Source organism: Dryas octopetala, chromosome 3 (assembly GCF_963921425.1).
Source record: "Dryas octopetala chromosome 3, drDryOcto1.1, whole genome shotgun sequence".
NCBI lineage: Eukaryota > Viridiplantae > Streptophyta > Magnoliopsida > Rosales > Rosaceae > Dryas > Dryas octopetala.
This window is the reverse complement of record NC_141368.1, coordinates 9735608-9755111: the sequence shown is the minus strand read 5'-3', so window position 1 is coordinate 9755111 and position 19504 is coordinate 9735608. Positions and strand designations below refer to the sequence as shown.

General features: G+C 36.9%; 3 protein-coding genes across 5 annotated transcripts; 1 reads left to right on the top strand and 2 right to left on the bottom strand.

The window, feature by feature from the left end:
• Positions 1–412: 412 nt before the first annotated feature.
• LOC147290649 (N-terminal nucleophile aminohydrolases (Ntn hydrolases) superfamily protein) lies at positions 413–4196 on the top strand. 3 transcript variants are annotated; one of them, XR_015121152.1, is made up of 11 exons: positions 413–652; positions 877–927; positions 1467–1587; positions 1761–1845; positions 2022–2103; positions 2337–2466; positions 2664–2803; positions 2901–3064; positions 3314–3437; positions 3515–3612; positions 3755–4196. XR_015121152.1 is itself a non-coding variant. In XM_086236541.1 (11 exons), exons 1-11 carry the CDS (start codon positions 491–493, stop codon positions 3845–3847), a joined length of 1257 nt encoding a protein of 418 aa, XP_086092667.1. In that variant the 5' UTR covers positions 413–490; the 3' UTR covers positions 3848–4196. The 3 variants fall into 3 exon arrangements, 2 of the variants coding, with proteins under 2 accessions (XP_086092667.1, XP_086092668.1); XM_086236541.1 differs by having other exon boundaries at positions 3508–3612; XM_086236542.1 differs by having other exon boundaries at positions 1756–1797; positions 2024–2103; positions 3508–3612.
• A 188-nt stretch (positions 4197–4384) lies between these two features.
• EMB3127 (Amino acid dehydrogenase family protein) lies at positions 4385–7243 on the bottom strand. The gene is made up of 5 exons (XM_086236543.1): positions 6872–7243; positions 6232–6557; positions 5440–5676; positions 5198–5365; positions 4385–4828 (listed from the first exon to the last, which is right to left on the bottom strand). Exons 1-5 carry the CDS (start codon positions 7062–7064, stop codon positions 4658–4660), a joined length of 1095 nt encoding a protein of 364 aa, XP_086092669.1. The 5' UTR covers positions 7065–7243; the 3' UTR covers positions 4385–4657.
• Positions 7244–8233: 990 nt separating this feature from the next.
• Positions 8234–18983, bottom strand: KEA2 (K+ efflux antiporter 2). The gene is made up of 21 exons (XM_086236687.1): positions 18718–18983; positions 16611–18371; positions 15829–16000; positions 15649–15739; positions 15007–15143; positions 14828–14887; positions 14605–14724; positions 14178–14246; positions 13496–13561; positions 13018–13107; positions 12223–12327; positions 12011–12139; positions 11550–11759; positions 11053–11202; positions 10702–10755; positions 10545–10603; positions 10160–10226; positions 9910–10086; positions 9668–9724; positions 8867–8941; positions 8234–8694 (listed from the first exon to the last, which is right to left on the bottom strand). The coding sequence occupies exons 2-21, from the start codon at positions 18278–18280 to the stop codon at positions 8572–8574; spliced, it is 3681 nt and encodes a 1226-aa protein (XP_086092813.1). The 5' UTR covers positions 18281–18371; positions 18718–18983; the 3' UTR covers positions 8234–8571.
• Between the last annotated feature and the right edge of the window lie 521 nt (positions 18984–19504).

The window sequence follows — 19504 nt, the reverse complement described above, 5'->3', positions numbered from 1 at the left end:
ATACAGAGTTATATAAACCAATTCTTATGTGATGCAGTTGGAATATTGGTGCAGCAAAAAGTTATAAACCAATCAAGACCCTTAGCAAAAGATTGTAATTCAAGTCATTCTCAAACCTAACTACATTAAAATTTATAAATTGCACAATACCAATTTGAGAGAGCTTCTACACTTTACATATCAACACGTTGCTTACTTTCCTTAAGAGTGCAATCTCATCTAATACATGAGACAAACAGATAAAAAAAATATGTTCTCTTTGGTTTTTAGAAAATGTAACTTTGACATAGAAAGATATTGAAAAAGAAAAAAGTGCAAAGAAATAGAAATAAACAATAAAAACGAAAAGTGTTCTAAACTATGGAAAGCACGCAACAGCTGAACAATGAACAATAACACTGCCTAACTAACGTAGCTGAGAACTAAGAAAGTAAGAAGCAGTGAATCAGACACTGAAACGCTGCGTTTAGCTCCGTCAGTCTCTCAGTCCATGTCCATGGCTGCTGCTAACCAAACACAAGAAGAAGACGAAAACGATAGATTCTTCGTGGCGGTTCATGTCGGCGCGGGATACCATGCGCCTTCCAACGAGAAGGCCCTCCGGTCCGCCATGAAAGGCGCTTGCCTCGCCGCCGTTTCAGTTCTCCGCCAGGTCTCTCTATCACACTTCGCACATTTATTTTGTATCTTTTCACTTTCAGTTCATGTTTGGCTTCCTAGAAAATCTGACGGGAATAGAGAAGGAAAAGTAAATACTTGAAAGCATTGATCAATGGGCTTTTTAGAATTTGATTTGGATGAAAAGTTTGGTTTGGTGATGCGGTTATACAGCAAGCTTATCTATATTTCTCTTTTTTGTTCTTTTGCTTCATTCAGGGTTCTGGTAGATGCATAGATGCTGTTACGGCAGCTATTCAAGTCTTGGAGGTATATTTTCTCTTTGTAGATATCTATTTAACTGAGTTTAAAAAAAAACTATTTTTAATGATGCTGTTTTTAATAGGTAGAAATTCATAATTTGGTGCTGCGTAATCGAAATGTTAGCTATGTGAACATGCATGTTTGCAAGTAGTGTGTGTGGGATTTAATAATTTTGCCTTTCTTCTTATGCAAGAGTTACCATTGTGTATGTAGAAAGATTTATCCATGGCAGTTTGTGGAGGATTGTATGGTTTTTAATGATTTAACTTTGGTGCTATCACTGCTATGGAAGTGTACTTTTGGAGTTGTATAAATTTTCCAGAGAACTTCAGACAATTAAGTCCATGTATCTAGAATAGAGTGCTTCTTAAGAGGAAGGTCAAGTTTCAGAGTAGATATTTTGCCTCTTAATTTTCTTTGTAAATATGGAATTGTGGAGAGGTTGTTGATGGAAGCCTCTTCCCTTTCTGTGAGAGCACTTTTGTTGCCTATCATATCATGTATTGTTTATTGATTCTGTTTTGAATCAAATTATTTCCCTAAAGGATGACCCTTGCACGAATGCGGGCCGAGGCTCCAATTTGACTGAAGATGGTCGTGTAGAATGTGATGCCAGTATTATGGACGGAAGCTCCGGAGCATTTGGAGCTGTTGGAGCACTGCCAGGTTTTCTCATGGCTGAATATCACAATGTTTTATTAGCGTTTTTCAATGATATTGTCTCTCTGGAAACTGCTTGTTTTATCTGACTCTGCTAACATATTGGGATTTCCATAGTCATTTATACTATAAATTTTCCCTTATGTTAATGAATATCCCTTGCATATGCTGTAGACCAGGTGTCAAAAACCCCATCCAGGTTGCTGCTTTACTGGCCAAGGAGCAACTGATAGGATCCTCTCTGTTGGGACGAATACCTCCCATGTACTAATTCATCTCTCTTAATCAGACTATTATAGCTGTCTTAATCTTATCATTGTCTTCACCTTATTTTCGTCCTATAATTTTATCTCTTAAATATTTGTAAGTCGTAATAGATTCCTTTTCCTCTTTCATTTTCCCTTATAATTTACTAATGGAGCAGATTTTTTGTTGTGTAGCTTCCTGGCTGGTGAAGGTGCCCACATATGGGCAAAGTCCAAGGGCATTGCTTTGCCAGCAAGCACAGCAGCTGCGGATGAGGTAATTTGTTCTAGTTTTTCTACCAAAAATTTTTGACCAATTACTTCAATTTCATCTCAATCAAATAATCTTTGTTTTTTGTTTGCTTATGTTAACCGTGTGTGTGTGAGAGGGAGAGAGAGAGAGGGACATATCTTCTTGAATGTGCTAATTTTACAATTTCAAGGGCTTCTGATGTTCCAACCAAAATTTCTTTCCTATTGGATCAATTGACCTCTCGTATTTCAAAACAGTGGCTGGTGACAGAAAGGGCAAAAGCACAATGGAAAAAGTACAAAGCAATGGTAGATAATGAAAAAGCAAAGACAGAAATTTCTGCTGTCGGACTTTCTTGTAGTCCTCGAGAGGCTGCTGAAATATCAGGTATGTCATCACTTTTTGTTGTCAAACAGATCAATTCCTTCCCTTTCACAGCTGATATTATGTTGAGTGCAACATATGATCTACATGTCTATGTTTCCTGATCCTGAACTGGTTTTACAAATTGGGAAAAATACATTGATATACCTGCACTTCATATCATGTATTCTTTCTGACTGATGGTTGCATCTATGTTTTAGAGTCAGAAGCTCAATCATGTGATTCCTTGAAGAGAAATGAGGATGAAGAGGATTGCATCATGGACACTGTTGGAGTGATTTGCGTGGACAGTGAAGGAAAAATAGCATCCGGTGCCTCAAGTGGAGGTATTGCAGTGAAGGTGAGGGATGGTTTTAATAATTTGCACTCTTTCGTTTGTCATCTGTTTGTAGTGAATAATAATCTTACAGGCTGATTGTATTAAAAAAAAAATACAGGTTGGTGGGCGTGTGGGGTTAGCAGCAATGCATGGTTCAGGCTGTTGGGCATCCTCCAAAGGTCTTTTTGGGGCTCCATGTATAGTTGGCTGTTGTGTAAGTGGTGCTGGAGAGTATCTAATGAAAGGATTTGCAGCTCGTGAGTGCTGTGTCTCTTTGTCACTGTATGTTTGGCCTATATAACTTTAAAATGTTTTTCCTTAACTTGAAGTTTCAAAATCAAGCAGCCTCTCTCTCTCTCTCTCATGCACACGCAAACACACAGCATGATTCTTCCAAGTTATAATTAGATGTGTAGAACATCAGTTGGGCTTGCCTACCATGTCTATCAATTGCTTAGTTTACATAGCATGTCTAATCTTGTTCGCATAAGCCCAGTATATGAACCTGACCCAGTCATATTCATTGCTTAGTTCACAGGCAGGTCCTGCCTCTGCTTGCCTGAAAGTTCTACGCTCTGTTGTTCAAGAAAGTAATCAAAATTTTACTGATAGAAGTGCCGGGATTCTACTTGTGCAAGCTGATGCTCCCATAATGGTGAGTTCCAAGCTAGAATTAATGTGTGCTAGTTTGGCTGAAAGAATTTTATGTTTATGTGTTGCTTTAGGTTTCAGGATGTTCTCCAAAGTTGAAAGCTATAGAGATTGCAGCTGCCTACTCTTCCTTATCCTTTGGAATAGGGTATTTTGGAAGTTCTATGGAGCGGCCTAAGGTTTAGTCTGTTTGGTCTTTTATTACTATTTTCTTCCCCTGCTTGAATTTTTAGTAATTGAAAGCTCTCATTTTGTGATTATTCATGAATTGTTGTTTTACATCAATTTGAAATTGCAGAGTAAATTTTTTCCATCTTGCAGGTTTCAATTCTTAGGAGGACAAAATTGCAAAGCAAGACTGGAGTAGACCATTTTGAGGCACGAATTGATCTTTCCGGTGAAACGCTTATGTGACTGTAATCCTGTCTGTAATATTATTGATTCTGGCCACACGTTTGGATGTAGAAGGTCATCTCTCTCAATTGGTTACTTCTTGTATTCCAAAATTTAGACAGTCCTGATCCTGGATTTAGCTGGCTACTGTCCTACTGCTATTTCCTTGTCAAACCAAACCACATTTTGATGTTACATTGTTTTTTTTTTTTTTTTATATAGCGCAGAGAGAGAGAGAGAGAGAGAGAGAGAGAGAGAGAGAGAGAGAGAGAGAGAGACAGACGCTCTTCTGTGAGTTGTATCAGCAGTTCATATAAAATTTGTGATTTGCGTGACATACATTGCACTATGATCTATATTAAACAGTACGGCAATGTACCATAAATGGGTTCCAATCGGCTACCAATTCTACAAAAGAGAAGAAACAAACATGAATAAACTCATTTATATTATCTTTAAGGAGGTACTTACAAAGTCTGGACCAAGAACATTGCACTTATAACATCAAGGCTGCAATCCCCATTCAATCCCCATTCCTGATTAATGAAAAGGGAAGGGGGGATGCGTTATCAGCGTCCCTAGTCCTAAACACGGAGCCTCTGCTTCATCTTTCTTCCACCATAAATACATTAGTACAGTCCAACCAAGATGCTTCAGACTCTTTTGACCCAAAAAATAAAAAGAGAAATCTTTGAACTCTGACTTAAAAAAATCTCACGATTTCAAATAGTGACAACTAACAAAAAACTGAGCTGCCTCAGGATCAAGGTTTAGATGGCTTCTCGAACTGAATTTTAGTGGAGATCTTTGCCTATAGCAGCATTCTGAATCTCACTGGAAGTTGTGTACCCTTTTTGCTGATATAAGAGTATTGGAGAGAAGCATTGCTATTGTCATTGGACCCACTCCACCAGGTACTGGAGTAATTGCTGAAGCAATCTGGCTGGCCTCCTCATAACAAACATCTCCAACCAGCCGGTAACCTCGAGGGCTCTTCTCATCCTGTCAAAAAATACCCACACAATGTGAGCTCAATAACCTGTATATCCTTGAATGAGAAGAAACATCAACATGGCATGACCAAATCATCAAATTTGTTTCATAGAGAGAGATACACAGAGAGAGATACACAGAGAGAGAGAGAGAGAGAGAGAGAGAGAGAGAGCTTAAGAAATGCATTACATAAACATTAAACTGAAAGGCAGCATCACATGGCATGACCAAGTCATCAAATTTCATTCTTTTAAGAGCAAAGATATTCCAATATAAATAACAACCTAGTCAATGCTTCATTTTCTGTTCACAATTTTTAGAGGAAAATCAGCTAAGCATGATATAAACTAAAATAGAGTCCAACAAAGCCCTTCCCACCTCAACTGGATTGATTCCGACATCAATAATTACTGCACCAGGTTTAATCCAGCTACCCCTCACCATATTTGGCTGCCCTACAGCTGAGATTATAATATCTGCTTGTCTTGTGAACTCCTCGGGATTCTTGGTTCGAGAATGGACTATACTGACTGTAGCATCTTCCCTCTACCAACATTTAAATACCAAGTTAGCTCAAGAAGACAAATAAATATCTCACTATATAGGCAAATGAATGTCACCTGTAGCAACAAAGCAGCTGGCATCCCAACAATATTGCTCCGTCCAATTACAACTGCTCTCTTTCCTTTGATCGTGATGCTATATCTATGCAACAACTCTATGCACCCTTTTGGCGTACAAGGAACAAACAAGGGTTCCCTACCACGCATGGCAAGACGACCAATATTTAGCGGGTGAAATCCATCCACATCTTTCTCAATGCTAACAGCATTTAAGACGTTTTGCTCATCCATATGCTAGTAATAAAGACATGGAAACAGATAGATTCTTAGTCATAAATCATGGCAGTACAAATGCAATAATAATTTTGAACATCCACATACATATTACATGGTCATGTAAAGTGATAATGAACTCCACATGCATCTAGTATGAAAATTGCATAACATCATAATGATTCATAGATCATGTTTTAAAAACAAAATCAGGATAAAAGGATGCAAGATCCATGGGCAACCAAGCATACCCTTAATCTAATTCATAGGATACGTCCATAAAACATGTACATAATGAAATCCTCAAGAAACACTAAAAATTAATTTAACCCTTGAAACCACTATGCAATACAACCTGGAATTGCATCATATGGAATACAAAATATGCATCAACAATGAACAACAGTTCTCTATTCACCAAAAGAGAATAATGGCTAAAAGCGATGAATAAAGAACTTGAAAACTTATACAAAATTAATAGTTTACCTTTAAAACATTAGAATAACCTTTTATTTATATACTCATTTCAGCAAGATTTCACCAAAGGGAAAGCAAAGTTAACATTTAGAGGCATACAGATGGCAGAGGTAACTGGACAAGGATGCCATGAACTGAAGGATCATCATTGAATCCCGAGATGGAGTTGAGCACTTCTTGTTCGGTGCAATCCTCCGGCAAGCGCATTTCGAAAGACTTAATCCCCACAGACTCACAAGCCTTCTTCTTGTTGCGCACGTAAGTGGCAGAGTCTTTCCTGTCCCCAACAAGAATAACAGCTAAACCCGGAACTACGCCAATTGCGTCCTTCATCCTTGACACTTCAGCAGTTATCTCGTCTCTGATTTGCTTCGCAACTGCTTTTCCATCGATCACTTTGGCTGATGTTTCAGTAGCCAATGAAGCTGTAAAATAGATAAAAAGAGTGTAAATTTCAATGAATAAATTAAAGAAATTGAAAAATTGCTAAGTAAGTTGGAATATTCAATACCCATCAAGGATTTGTAATGTAAAACCCCACAAAAAATATATATATATAAAAAAATAAATAAATAATAGCCTGCAACACGAATCAATCAGACACCACTACAACTTCCATTTGTAAATGGAAACAAGCTAAGGGTTTATTCATGTGCTTCTACATATTCGAAGAAATGTTACAGGGAATAAAAACAAGCTCTGCTTTGCTATCTATGTATAAGAAGGATAAGAGGCGTACCGGTGGGAACTGGGGACGGTGAAGAAGAAGAGGAGTGAAGGGAGAGGCTTCTGGGAGAGATGGGGTTTATGAGGCGGCGGAAGAAAACGACGCCGTTGTTGCTGCTGCGGAGGATGAGAGGGTTGTGTTTGAAAGGGAGGAGCCGAGCCGTGGTGGAGGACGAACAGTCCGTGAAGGCCATCATCGACGCCATTTGATGCCTTACCAGACAACAAAGTAGGGCTCTTCGGTACGCTATGCTCAAACCTCAAAAACCCTAAAAAAGGGTTTTAGCTTTACTTCTCTGTGTGTAAGAGAGTGGAGGTAGCCGCGTAATTAAGCCATGTGTGCGCGGTAAGCAGTGAGTAGAGACTAGAGAGACGGTGCTTTTCATTTTTCAAAAGAAAGCGAATTATATTCTTCTTTCTTAGGTAGTTAGGTACTTAAGAGTCTTAATTTTTTTGTTCAAACCCAAAAATAAAAAATAAAAAACGCTTGATTGTTAATAAAATTGGGATTAATGTCATTTTGTTCCCAGACTATTACACATGTATCATTTTGCTCCCCAGACTTCTAATTTGGAAAATTAAGGACCCTGACTTTTTCAATTTTGCCAATTAAGGTTATTCCGTCAATTTATACATTTTTCATCTAAAATGTCGAGATAATCAAATAAAATTTAGCAAGAAATAAAAGAGGAAAAATGATGCATGAGAAAAAAATGATAAGATCTAATTGGAAGGGACCATTTTGCCCTCAAAAATTTGGATAAAAAATGTGTAAATTGACAAAAGAACCTCAATTGGCAAAATTGAAAAAGTCAGAGTCCTTAATTTTCCAAATTAAAAGTCTGGAGAGCAAACTGATACAAGTGTAATAGTCTGGGGAGCAAAATGGTATTAATCCCAATAAAATTTGTTTGTTATTTTTCTTAATTTTTTTTTTTACTAATATTTTAACCCTTGATGTCTGATTCTGAACAAAATAAAATGGGCAACATTGCAACAAAGCCAGCTGCTTTCTTATTCAAAGAAGGTGATGTGGCAAGAACGACTTCATTTTCCTTCTTTTTTTTTTTCTTACATTGCTTCATTATTTTTTTGTCATTTATCAAAAGATAATCCCTCATTTCCGAACAAACTTGAACGGAGAAGAATCATACTCTTACCATGAACGTGGAGGAAATGATGGCTTCTTCTCCATGTTATTTCCAGGAATGAAGCCAAGGCCCAGTCAAGCCCAATCCCTTCAATCTACAATCCTCTCCTCCCTGCTAATCTCAGTTCTAAACAAATTTCTTATGCTGCTCATCGATGTGGCTCAACCACATTGAATGGCATAGCATAGTATTTTCTTCAGGGGGATTATGCAAACAAGACTCCATTTAAAAACCAAGAAAATAAGGATGATTTGGAATTTTAAGATCCAAACAAAGCCCCAACCAAACAAAACAATAGGGACTTCTGTTCAGTTCAGAGTCTCTAGGCAAATACACCATAAAGAAGGGTTGAGGAATCAAAGTTCATCAAGTAGAAAAGGTTGTAAGTCAACTGTTTGCTATTGATTGCCTCTTCAGTGTATTTTCTGTACAATTTATACCCAATCGAAGATGAATCTTTTTCTTTTTTGGGGTCCAAAATGGAAGATGTAATCTGCTATACAGTTCTTGAGATGTTTCTACATTTTCCTTTATCTCTTACGTTGTTTACATTCAGCATCTTCTATATTGCCAGGGTTCCTTCAGTGAATTTGTTCTCATCCGTAGGATCTGAAGACTGCGCTTTGGGTTTGCTCATGATTCGAGAAAATCCATAGCCAAGAGAACTTCCGCTAGTTTCACACAACTGCACACAAAAACACACATTGTAGATCCCATCTCAATTATCAGGAGCATATAAGAGAGAGAGGGAACAAAGAAGTACATGGTCTAGGTTCATACTTATTAGTCACAACCACAACTGAACTTGTAAAAAAAAAAGTGTTGGGAAAGTGAAATAAAAAGCCAAAATGGAGTACCTCGGTTAACTCAGCAAGATGGCGGGACCTATACTCATTGATGGTTGATGCAATCTCTGACATGGGTAGTTTAGCCTGAATGACAACAGGATAACATAAGAAGAGATGACAAAGTCGGACACTACTAGCCAAAACAACATACAATCATCTTCTTTAGAAATTTAAATAAAACAAGAAAACATGTATGCAAAGTATTGATTAAATTCCTGACCACACTACAAACCTATTGAACAACCATAATGTCCAATGACCGGCAATCTTATGAAATATACAAATTTAAGGACATAAAACCAAGCTCCCACCAACCATAAGACACTTTCACCCAAAAACTCGATGCAACTATCAAAGTTACTGTTACTGTGGATGACAGCTTATCTGACATGATATGATGACATTTTCTTCCTGGTAATGTATATGAAATTCGAAGGTTATTAAGACCGGGATTCCAAACAAAGTGGGTTTATGTTTTATCAGAAGATTACCATGCTTAGAAACAGGGGCAATCACAGATCACTAGGTCCCAACTGAGAGATCCTTAAATCCAGATGGGACTCAAGAGATTAGACTGGATAGGAGTTTGATCAAGAGTTCGACTTGAATATACAAGTGTATGATTGACAAATCATAGTCCAGATCAGGTGCATAACCATAACATGACAAAATGTAGCCAACACTTGCAACTAGACATTCTTTAACAAAACATAACACATAAAAGAGAAACCAAATCTGGTGTTTCCATCAAGTTTAGAAATCTGTTGCAGTGTATACCAATATGTGATACTTGACAATTAATATATTTACCTGAGCAAGAACAGCAGCTGCCAACTGTAGACTCGGTTCCAAGGTCTCTGGGACAACCTGTAAGTTTTTTGACACGAGTCAAATTCTCATGGTTGCAACATAATAAGAGATAAATTCTACTCAGGTATTACACAATTAAGAATTAGATACTTAAAAGCAATATTCTAATCCATTAAATATTGAGATTACTTTAGACAGCACGTCAACAGAGAACATGGCAAGAAAAGGTATCAGAGTATTACCGCTGTGGCCCCAGCCTTCTCCAAATTTAGGCCATGATCAACATCATGAGCACGAACAAAAGTTTTCACGTTGGGGAAATACTTGCTTAGAGCCCAAACAGTTCTATAATTTGCACCAGGGCTATCTAAAGTTATTGCTGCAGCGCATGCTCTTTCAGCACCAACTTTGTGGAGCACCTACTCATGGGGTAGAAAGCATGTCATATTATAAACTTGCATGTTAGTTACACTTTCAATTTATTATGCATACCTCTCGACTACCAGCATCTCCAAAATAGACTGGAAGGTCCAGGGAACGTCCAATTGCCACTCTATCACTGAACAACAGCGAACATGATAGTAAGATATTATAAAGTGCAATCTTTTGCAGAAACATATCATAAAAAAGTCCAGTTCGAACGTTTGTTAGGCGTCATAATTTACTTAAGAACTTTTATAGTCATCATAACATTGGTACTGGCTAAGAGAATATAAATGAACTCCGATAACCACTCATTGAGATGTGCAAACAAGTTAGACTAACATGCACTTGTAAAATACACATGAGAATTATGTGGCCATCCAAAACTAAAAATAGTAGAAATATCAAAGTACAATGAAAAGTTGCACATAGCTGTAGACGTCCTTAAAATTACCTCCTCACATCAAGAGCTACAAATGGAATTAGTCGCTCTGAAAGAAGCTGTGCAATTATCTGAAAAGAAAAGAGGAAAAAAAACTACAACTGTTATGCACAAGTTTGACTATGATTTTCAAAGCATTGAAAGGACAGAAGTTGCAATTTTTTACAACCTGGCCAACTCGTCCAAATCCGCAGATAATTATATGATCTTGTAAATCATCTGTCTGGAAAAGCCAAGAGAAACAGATATTACCAGTAAATAATAATTCTCGAAAAAAAAAAAGGATTAATGAGTAGATTTGTTTGTATAATTTCCAACACAACTTGCATAACTAGAAGATATTAACAGATTGCAGTTATGATATAGTAACAAAGTTTTTTTTTTTTTAAAAAGGGGAAAAATATTGCTGCAGAGAACTCCTAATTAAAAGAATTATCTGATGGAAAGCAATACTTTTCAGTGATTAGTCATGGCAGAACATCAAGAGTGACAATAGTACGTTCTTTGTCAGGCATTTTACCTCACTCTCAACAGGTAGTAAACTTCGAACATCATGCAGCTCAAAACGGGATGCAAGTAACTGGCCTCCAGCAGCTAGCCATGGTGTGAGGGCCATTGAAATTCCCACGACAAGGAAGAGCAAAGAAGACAGTTGAGGAGACATTATTCCCTGCAGATGGCACAATTAGCATAGTACTTCTAAAAGCAACATCAAAGAATAGCTGAGAAGACATTAAGCTGCAGATGACACCAACTAGAAGAGTAGGCAATCAGTTTTCAATAGAAAATATAATCAACAATTGGTAAAAACAACATCCAGTATTGCTTTTACCCCACCTAGTTAATTCAGCAGTGTGAAACTTGTTTTCTTATATTGTTTTCTTATATAAAATGCATTAAATAGAAGGCTGATTATCTAACTGCACTAGTTTGTTGTATGCAAACACCCAGGAGACCATATGAAAATTTAGTGAAGCTGTATAGCTAAGCAATACCCATGGTAAATGACAAGCAAACCTGATTAACAGCTTCACCAAAAGCAACAAATGCAAATTCTCCACCAGGAGCAAGAAGGAGACCAACTCTTATCGCAGAAATGATTGAAATGCCAGAAAGTTTGCCAACTAAAGCAACCAATAATGATTTTCCACCAAGAAGGAGTCCTAATGTTCCAACTATGACGGGGAAGTTTGAAACAAGAAGTTTTGGATCAATAGACATTCCAACCTGAAAGCCCACAAAACAATTGTTACAAATTGAAAACATAAAGCAACATTGTACATATCAATAGACTGACAATATCAGTTAAAATCAATCCCAAATCTAAGAACCCAAGTAACATCCTCCCTCCCTCCTGCCCTATCAAGTGATTTTGACAGGGAAGAAGTCTCTCTCTCTCTCTCTCTCTCTCTCTCTCTCTCTCTCTCTCTCTCTCTCTTCAATTAAACCTCAAAAAATTGCCACCGTAAAGTACATACCGTCATGAAAAAGAGGCCCAATAGAAGGCCACGATATGGAGCAATATCTGACTCAACCTGTAAAGAAAATTCAGTTTCTGCAAGAAGCAAACCAGCCAAAAATGCTCCCAATGCCATGGATAGTCCAGCCTGTTCAAGAGACAAAAAAATAAAAGGGCAGCTTTATAACTCTAAGGAATGAAAACTGAAAAATAAAAAACTCCTGAATATACCCTGGCAGTGAGAAGACTAGTTCCCAGAATAACAAGCAATGTACAGGCAGAAAATATTTCTGCATTTTGATTTTCTGCAATTTGCCTATAGATTGGTCGAAGCAGCTGCAAAACCACACAAAAGAAACATTAACTTTATGGCACAAGACTTGGCTCTTTATAGATGAACCTGATGAGACCAAAAGCAGAGCTTGTACAAAAGATTAGAGCATTCCAAAATTGTCCTCATCAAACAGTATGAAAGATAAGTATGCCCTCATCCCAGCCCCTTTATTCTAAGAGAACATAGTTTAGCTTCAAGGTTCTGACCAAGGTTTTAACCAGTAGTGCCACCTAAAAAGCTTAACCCTTTATCACTTCCAGATCTTAATAGGAAAAATAAATGTAACAGAAGCTTTAGCAAATTTCTCAAAATAAAATCAATTATAAGAAATGACACCTTGTCAAATACTCAATTAGTTGTTCGCACTAGAAACAAGTTCTTAGTTCACACTACTTAAGTTTTAAGTTTTGATGGACAGTAAAAGCCACCAAACAGATGTGGCCATGTGGTAAAATGTTAAATGATAATGAAATGGTCTAAAGCATCTAACAAGTAGTTCTAAGAAATGCAGCAAAAAATTGCTACTAGAGAGTCAGAACTACTAGATAGTACTATTCAGATATCATCATACATTGCCACCAAGTACACATCTGCCTTCATTTCTTTTAATCAAGATAGTAACATTTTTCTAAATACAATTGTCACCACTTTATTGTCATGATTCTGAAAACTTTGGATATACAAAGACTTACCAAGCGTCCACCAGCAATTATGGCTGTAATGGCAACTGCTGCCTTTACAGCAGCAAGTCCAAGAGCTTCAGCAATGGCTTGAAAACCAATCTGAAAAGTAGCAGATGAAGATATTCAGTATGACAAAATAAGTAGCAGGAATGGCCCTGAAAACAACAATAAGAATCACAACGAAGATTCCCATATTTCTTGATTTATGTTCAATGACAGAACCTAGGTTTTTATTTCTTTTTTTTTTTTTTTTTTGGAGGGGCAAGTGATACAAAACAATTATGGTATTTAATTAAAAGTAAAAAAAGTCTATTTGATTTCTTATAATATAATATAATACTATGTAAGAAAGACTGCACTGTCTTTTATTTACATCAAGGAGTCAACATATTTGCATCCAAATTTAATAAACAAAACAAAACTAGGAAGCTCAGAGAGAGAGAGAGATTGCTTAAAGAGGTTACTGGAAAGCATAAAGTAATGTTACCCCTCCTTTGGATGAATTTGGTGAAATAAGAGGTATAAGTATTAGCAAAACCACAACAGCCAAATCCTGAAAAATAAGGAATATAGGAAGTTAGACACAAATCAACATTTTAAATAACAATGCAATGGGTTTCAAGGTGATTGCCAAGAACCAACACACCTAGGAAGTATAGACACAACTAAATAACCATCAGCATCACTTAACCACATGTCAAAAAACTTCAAAATCTGAGGCTTATTTTCTGTATGTAGCAGGACACAACAATCAAAGGGTGTGCTTAGGGTGAAATATGCAATACGCATAGCTGATGCTGATTACCCTATACCATGCTTACAGCAAAGATGCATATGCAAGGACTCACTAACGCAAGGATTTATATGTCAGCATGAGTCAAGATGTTCAGTTGAATATATCAACTAGATGACCAGAAACTCTGAGTTTGACATTCAACTCATTCAAATAAAATATGCCCTTAATATATTCAAGAAAATGGAGTCAATTTTCAGAAAATGATTTTTGTCGAAAACCTACATCGACTAGAGGACCAGAAACTCTTTGTTTGACATTCAACTAATTCAAGTATGCCCTTAATATATTCAAGAATACGGAAGTCAATTTCCAGAAAATGATTTCTGTCGAAAACCAATGGACCCTTAATATAATTTTGAAACTTTAAAGTAACCTGGAAAAGTAAGACAGAAAACGTAGCACGGCCATGGCGTGACGTGCTCTCACCCCGCTCTTGCAAGACCTGAAAAATAAGTCAATGCAAATTAACTTAATTGTCTGTCAAATGAATATCCATTAGAAGGTCTAGCAGTCTTTTTTCTATAAGTAAATAATTTATTACAAAACCACCAAGAGGGAGCCAGACTCATCATGAATGTTTCTCTGTATTACAAGGTCGAAAAAAAGGTTAAGATACCTATCTTTAAGATATCCAGCCAGATATGTAATTTAAGATGCTTGTATGTCACCACCTATATACCTATTAATTTCTTCTTTGAATAAGTAAATCAATTGAATTAAAGTAGCTTGTATACAAAAGTCATAGTGTAATTCCTTATAGCTTCTTATCCAAAGAAAAAAAAAATCCTTATAACCATTACCTGCAGGACAACTGCAGTTGATGATAAAGCCAGGCCATTGCCAATTACAATTGCAGCAGGTCCAGGTAGCCCACAAACAAAATGAGCAACTAAGCCAACCACAGCAGCTGTCACTAAAACCTGCATTTGTTATGGATAATAAGAATCTAATAGCAAACTTATTTATCAATAGCATATAAAAAACCTTACTTGTGGCCATACAGAAATGAAAATAGAAAATCACCTGAGCAGAGCCTAATCCGAATACATATTTCTTCATGGAACTCAACCTTTCAACAGAAAGCTAAAAAAGTGCAAAAAATTCTTATAGTTAATTTTCCTCATTGTAATCCAGTTCAAGTATCATCACAATGAAGATAAAATGTGAACATAGAAGAGCAATATCTCCAATTGATAGACAACCTCAAGGCCAATGTTGAACAGCAAGAAAACAACTCCAAATTCAGCAATTGCCTTTGTCCCATGAACATGACGGATAATAGAGAGGCCATAAGGCCCAATCAAGATGCCAGCAGCCAAGTATCCAAGAACAGGACTGCCTACACATATCAGCAGACAGAAGACACCCATCAGTGAAGTGGCATCACAAATATCAGATATAAAAACATATTTAGGCGCAGGCAGTTATGAACCACTGAGCAGATGAAGGTCTGATGTGGAAAAGACCCGCAACATATGTTGTCATCAAATCCAGAAAAATTTCCTTTTAATGAAACTTATTATAGCTAAGGATTCAAGAAAGCATAATAAGGGTCATGAGGACCAGGTTCATGCAGTATAGAGGTTGGATGAGGTTGAAGTAGGCCTATATTATATAATAAGAAAGGATAGATGACAGGCAAGTAAAAAAAAATGATATAAAGTCCATTTAGTGATTTGGTGGAACTCTATATTATGAATTATATACTAAAAGCCTGTAAAGCAATGTAACTCTATAACCAAAAGAGAAAATACTATCCACCTACTTACATTGAAAATGAAAAGAAAAAGGAAAAGAAAGATCAAGTATGAAATTAGATATAAAAAATATAGAGATTCAGTTACCTCCAGGAATCTTCTGAAATATAGGCACAAATATAACACTTGCTAGCAATAACCATAACATGTCAAAGAGAGAAGCTTCCTCTTCATTCACCTGAGAAAAATAATACATCAGATTAGAAAGTAGAAATATGATATACTCAGACCAAAAGCAAAATTATGTTGGGAGAAATGACCACATGCCTCTTGATGGGGAAGCATCTCAATTAGTTTTTTAATTTTCCTAGGAACTTTTCGTAATTGTTGAACTAGAGGCTTCGCACTAGAGGAAACTTCTTCAATACTAGTGGTGATGACATCTGGCTGTTGTATTAGTTGAGTGGCCCTTTCTGGTCGATTGGCGTAAAAGGTGAGCCTGTGATAAATTTCAGCATCTTGCTATCAAAGGAAGGAAAGCCTTACACCCTATATAACTATTTAATAATATGAGCAATGAAAATAGGAAAAAGTTTACAAGAAAGCCCTTCTGAAGAACTAAGGAAGATGAGCTATGTTTAAAAATAAAATAAACAATTACATCATGATGACAAAGTAGTTTCTTTCATGATTTTGCGGTGGAAGGAAACATTTTCAGGAGCAGTTGATCAATGCCTCTTTCCAGAATCATGTTGCCATGATAATATGTACTTTATTAACCAACAAGGGAAAAAAATTTTAACAGAGAAAGTTTGGGAACTTCATAGTTTGTATTAAGGTTATCATGTTATCTCAGTCTCTATATATTTTTCTATGCATCTTATCAAAGTAGATACACAGCATTCCTAAAGAAGTAAAAAAAAATTTCCTCAGAGTTCCACAGAAAATCCAGACATGTCATGCCATATTATTCATTATTTATAGAGAACAGACTAAAATATGCTCAGCAAACGCCTGATAAACCTTTGAGCACAGAATGCTTACATTAAAGGGAAAAAAGAATAGTCACAGAAATAAATGAAAGAACAAGTAGTAACAATAGTACGTACCCTACTCCAAATAGGAACATCCCAACAACTAGCTTGGGCCATTGCTTCCTTGCATACTCTATCAGACCCTGGAAAACTGCTGTTGGTGTGAAATCTGTCCCATCTGCGGTAAAAGAGAAGAAAGACGCAGAAAAGAAACGAGAAGATTTCTTCAATAATGCCTTGGGAGCATTTGAAGGTGAACTCTCCCTAGTCAAATCCTTCTGAGTTTCCTGCTTTTTAGTTTGAACCACATTCTTTGGCTTTTCAGCTTCTATTTCTGCTTCTTTAAGAGAATCTAAACTTAACTTTCCATTCTCATGATCACTCAAATCACCAGATTGATTCGAATCCAAAAAACTCTGGGTGATTTTGTCAGAAGGGCTATCTGATAAAGGCTTGACAACCAACAAATCACCGTCAATTGGCACATCTCTGTCCCTTTCAATAATAGTATCAGCAGAACTTCCTTGGACTACCTTCTCCTCCTCCTCAACAGCAGCATCATCACTCAACACCTGTCCTCGGTTGTTTTCTGTAGTATCAACAAATGAATTGGAGAGAGATTTCTCTACTCTTTGTAATGCAATTTCTGCATCGTTCACACGTTGTGCAGCCTCAAGTTCAAAAGCAACGGCTTGCTCTGCTAAAAGCATTATGTTTGTTACATCCTCCTCTGCTTTCAAAGCATTCAGCTGTGCTTTCTCTGCAATCTCATTCAGCCTGTCCACTTCCTTCTTCAACTCCTCTTTTTGACTCTGCAAGCTTCTTAACTCTGCCTCACAATGGGTCAACTTCACCTGGCATTCCCTAATATCTTCCTGGGCAACCAAAAGTGTTTTTTCGACTTCTTTACAATCAAGTTCCTCATCACTCTCTCGTGAAATTTCAGGCGAGTCGGTCCCTCTTTCTGCAACCTCTAAAGATTCTACTGCCACCTGAATCCTCGCCTCTGCTAATGAAAGAGCCATTGTTGCTTTCTGAACAGCTTCTTTGGCGACACACTCTTCATTCACAATCTCTTGGATAGTATCAAGGGTAGCATTAACATCATTCCAGGCATTTGCCGCTTCATCCTGCAGGGATATCGCAGCTTCTGATATTTTCTGAGCCTTTTCTTCAAACATTGTACTATTAAGTCGTGCAACTTCCAATTCTTTCAGGGCATTTTGGAGCAATTCCCTCAATTCATCCACAGTAGGTGCCTCTGCTTCTTTTTGTTCTTCTTGTCCATCCTCTTCTCTGGTAGCACTCAAGTCAGCACCATGAATGGGCCCAACTCCAGAGCTCTCATCATGACCTTCTATGTATTCTACACCTCGACCATTTCCATTGACATACGCTAATGAGTCATTACCCTGACACCGTGACCACCAAACCACTCTTGACCCTTTAAGAACATTACCAAAGCTACAGCATGAAGACGATTTCAGATTCAAATTCCACAAACGATCATCAGCTTTTTCTCTATAGGCCAAACGTGAAATCCTACAACCATTAAAACAAACAGTTCTCTTCACCTTCTTACCCAGACATGCTTTCACAACGATTCTTGGATTCCCCAGAAATTTACAACTAACATCTTTACTTCTAAAGATAATGCGTGAATCAAATTGGTTCAACTTTTTATAACTTGCCGCTTCGCTTCCACACAACAAATTTGGCTGCTGAAAACTATACGCAAGATCCATATTCACCTCCAGAAAAACACTCAAATATCTATAATCACAGCCGGATCACATTGCACATACTCTCATTTCTCACTGACTTCTAGGAAAAAACCTGGTGAAACAAACCCAGAATAGAAAAAGTAAATAACCACAACATCACTGAACCCAATCATAGATTCAAAAATCTTAGCTCTAAACCTAAAACCCTCAATACATTCGCACACAAGCACACGCCACGCATGAATTCACACATGGGTAAGTTCATTTACATTAAAAAAAAAAAAAAACCTGTACAAACACATTTACATACATACATACATACCTAAACACACACAAACACATAGTCAAAAGCATAATCAATATACTAATTAGCTTCGATGAGTACAAACAGACACAGACAAACAGAAAACTGTACGTGTATGTGAATGTAAAGCAAGTGCATGAGGAGGCGGACTAACCAATCAGGAGGAGCCAAATTGGGGAAACAGCTGCTGAGGAATCCAAACGCGGAGTTCGAAAGGAAAATGACGGAACTGAGAACCAATCGACGTCGTCGTTTAGTTACTAGTTCGGCTCTGCTCTCTCTGTATTCTGAGTCTTTGAAAGATAGAAGGAATCAAATTCAGCTCTGCAGCTTCTACTCTTTCTTGCTCTGTTTGGAAAGTGGGAAAATGTAAACCAGCTTAATACGCCTCCGTCGTCCGTCCTCGCGAGTACTACTACTACCAAATGAAAATGAAATTACCAAATAAATAAAATAAATATTTATTTCTAAATTAAAAAATGTTCTAAATATATTTCTGCTTATATCCCTCGCTAAAATTTTAAAATAAAAAATTAAAAAAAACTGCCAAAGTTGTTGTCTACTCACTCTACGCCAGCCATGGCCAATAACTTTCCTTCCTTTTTTTTTTCCGACCAAAAAAATATCGTGGTCACCAAATTTTCTCCTAACAAATTTTTATTTTTACTTTTAGCAAAAAAATATTTGTAACCACGTGGATCAGTGGATGTCGAAAGAATTCGTAATTGGTATAATAGTAGTGGGAAGACAAATCTGTCAACATCTAAATGTCAAAAAAACATTTACATATCACAAGATGATTAGATGACTACTCCATCGAATTTTCACGAGAGATATAAGTCATTGTCAAAGAACGAAAAATATCACCAAAGAAGTTAACTCACCATACATGTAACTTTGTTAGAAAAATATATCAGAAAAATTTTAGGCCTAATAGCTAT

Excerpts from the sequence above, each read along its gene's own strand:
- EMB3127 (XM_086236543.1), bottom strand. The coding sequence starts at position 7,064 with ATGGCGTCGATGATGGCCTTCACGGACTGTTCGTCCTCCACCACGGCT. Across the intron at positions 6,558-6,871 it reads ACCGTCCCCAGTTCCCACCG|CTTCATTGGCTACTGAAACA; the intron begins GTACGCCTCTTA and ends TCTATTTTACAG. Across the intron at positions 5,366-5,439 it reads CAGCTGCTTTGTTGCTACAG|AGGGAAGATGCTACAGTCAG; the intron begins GTGACATTCATT and ends AAATGTTGGTAG.
- LOC147290649 (XM_086236541.1), top strand. The coding sequence starts at position 491 with ATGTCCATGGCTGCTGCTAACCAAACACAAGAAGAAGACGAAAACGAT. Across the intron at positions 3,065-3,313 it reads TGCTGTGTCTCTTTGTCACT|TTCACAGGCAGGTCCTGCCT; the intron begins GTATGTTTGGCC and ends TTCATTGCTTAG. Across the intron at positions 3,613-3,754 it reads GTTCTATGGAGCGGCCTAAG|GTTTCAATTCTTAGGAGGAC; the intron begins GTTTAGTCTGTT and ends TCCATCTTGCAG.
- KEA2 (XM_086236687.1), bottom strand. The coding sequence starts at position 18,280 with ATGGATCTTGCGTATAGTTTTCAGCAGCCAAATTTGTTGTGTGGAAGC. Across the intron at positions 13,562-14,177 it reads TTTCTGTCTTACTTTTCCAG|GATTTGGCTGTTGTGGTTTT; the intron begins GTTACTTTAAAG and ends CTTATTTTTCAG. Across the intron at positions 10,604-10,701 it reads GATTTGGACGAGTTGGCCAG|ATAATTGCACAGCTTCTTTC; the intron begins GTTGTAAAAAAT and ends TTTTCTTTTCAG.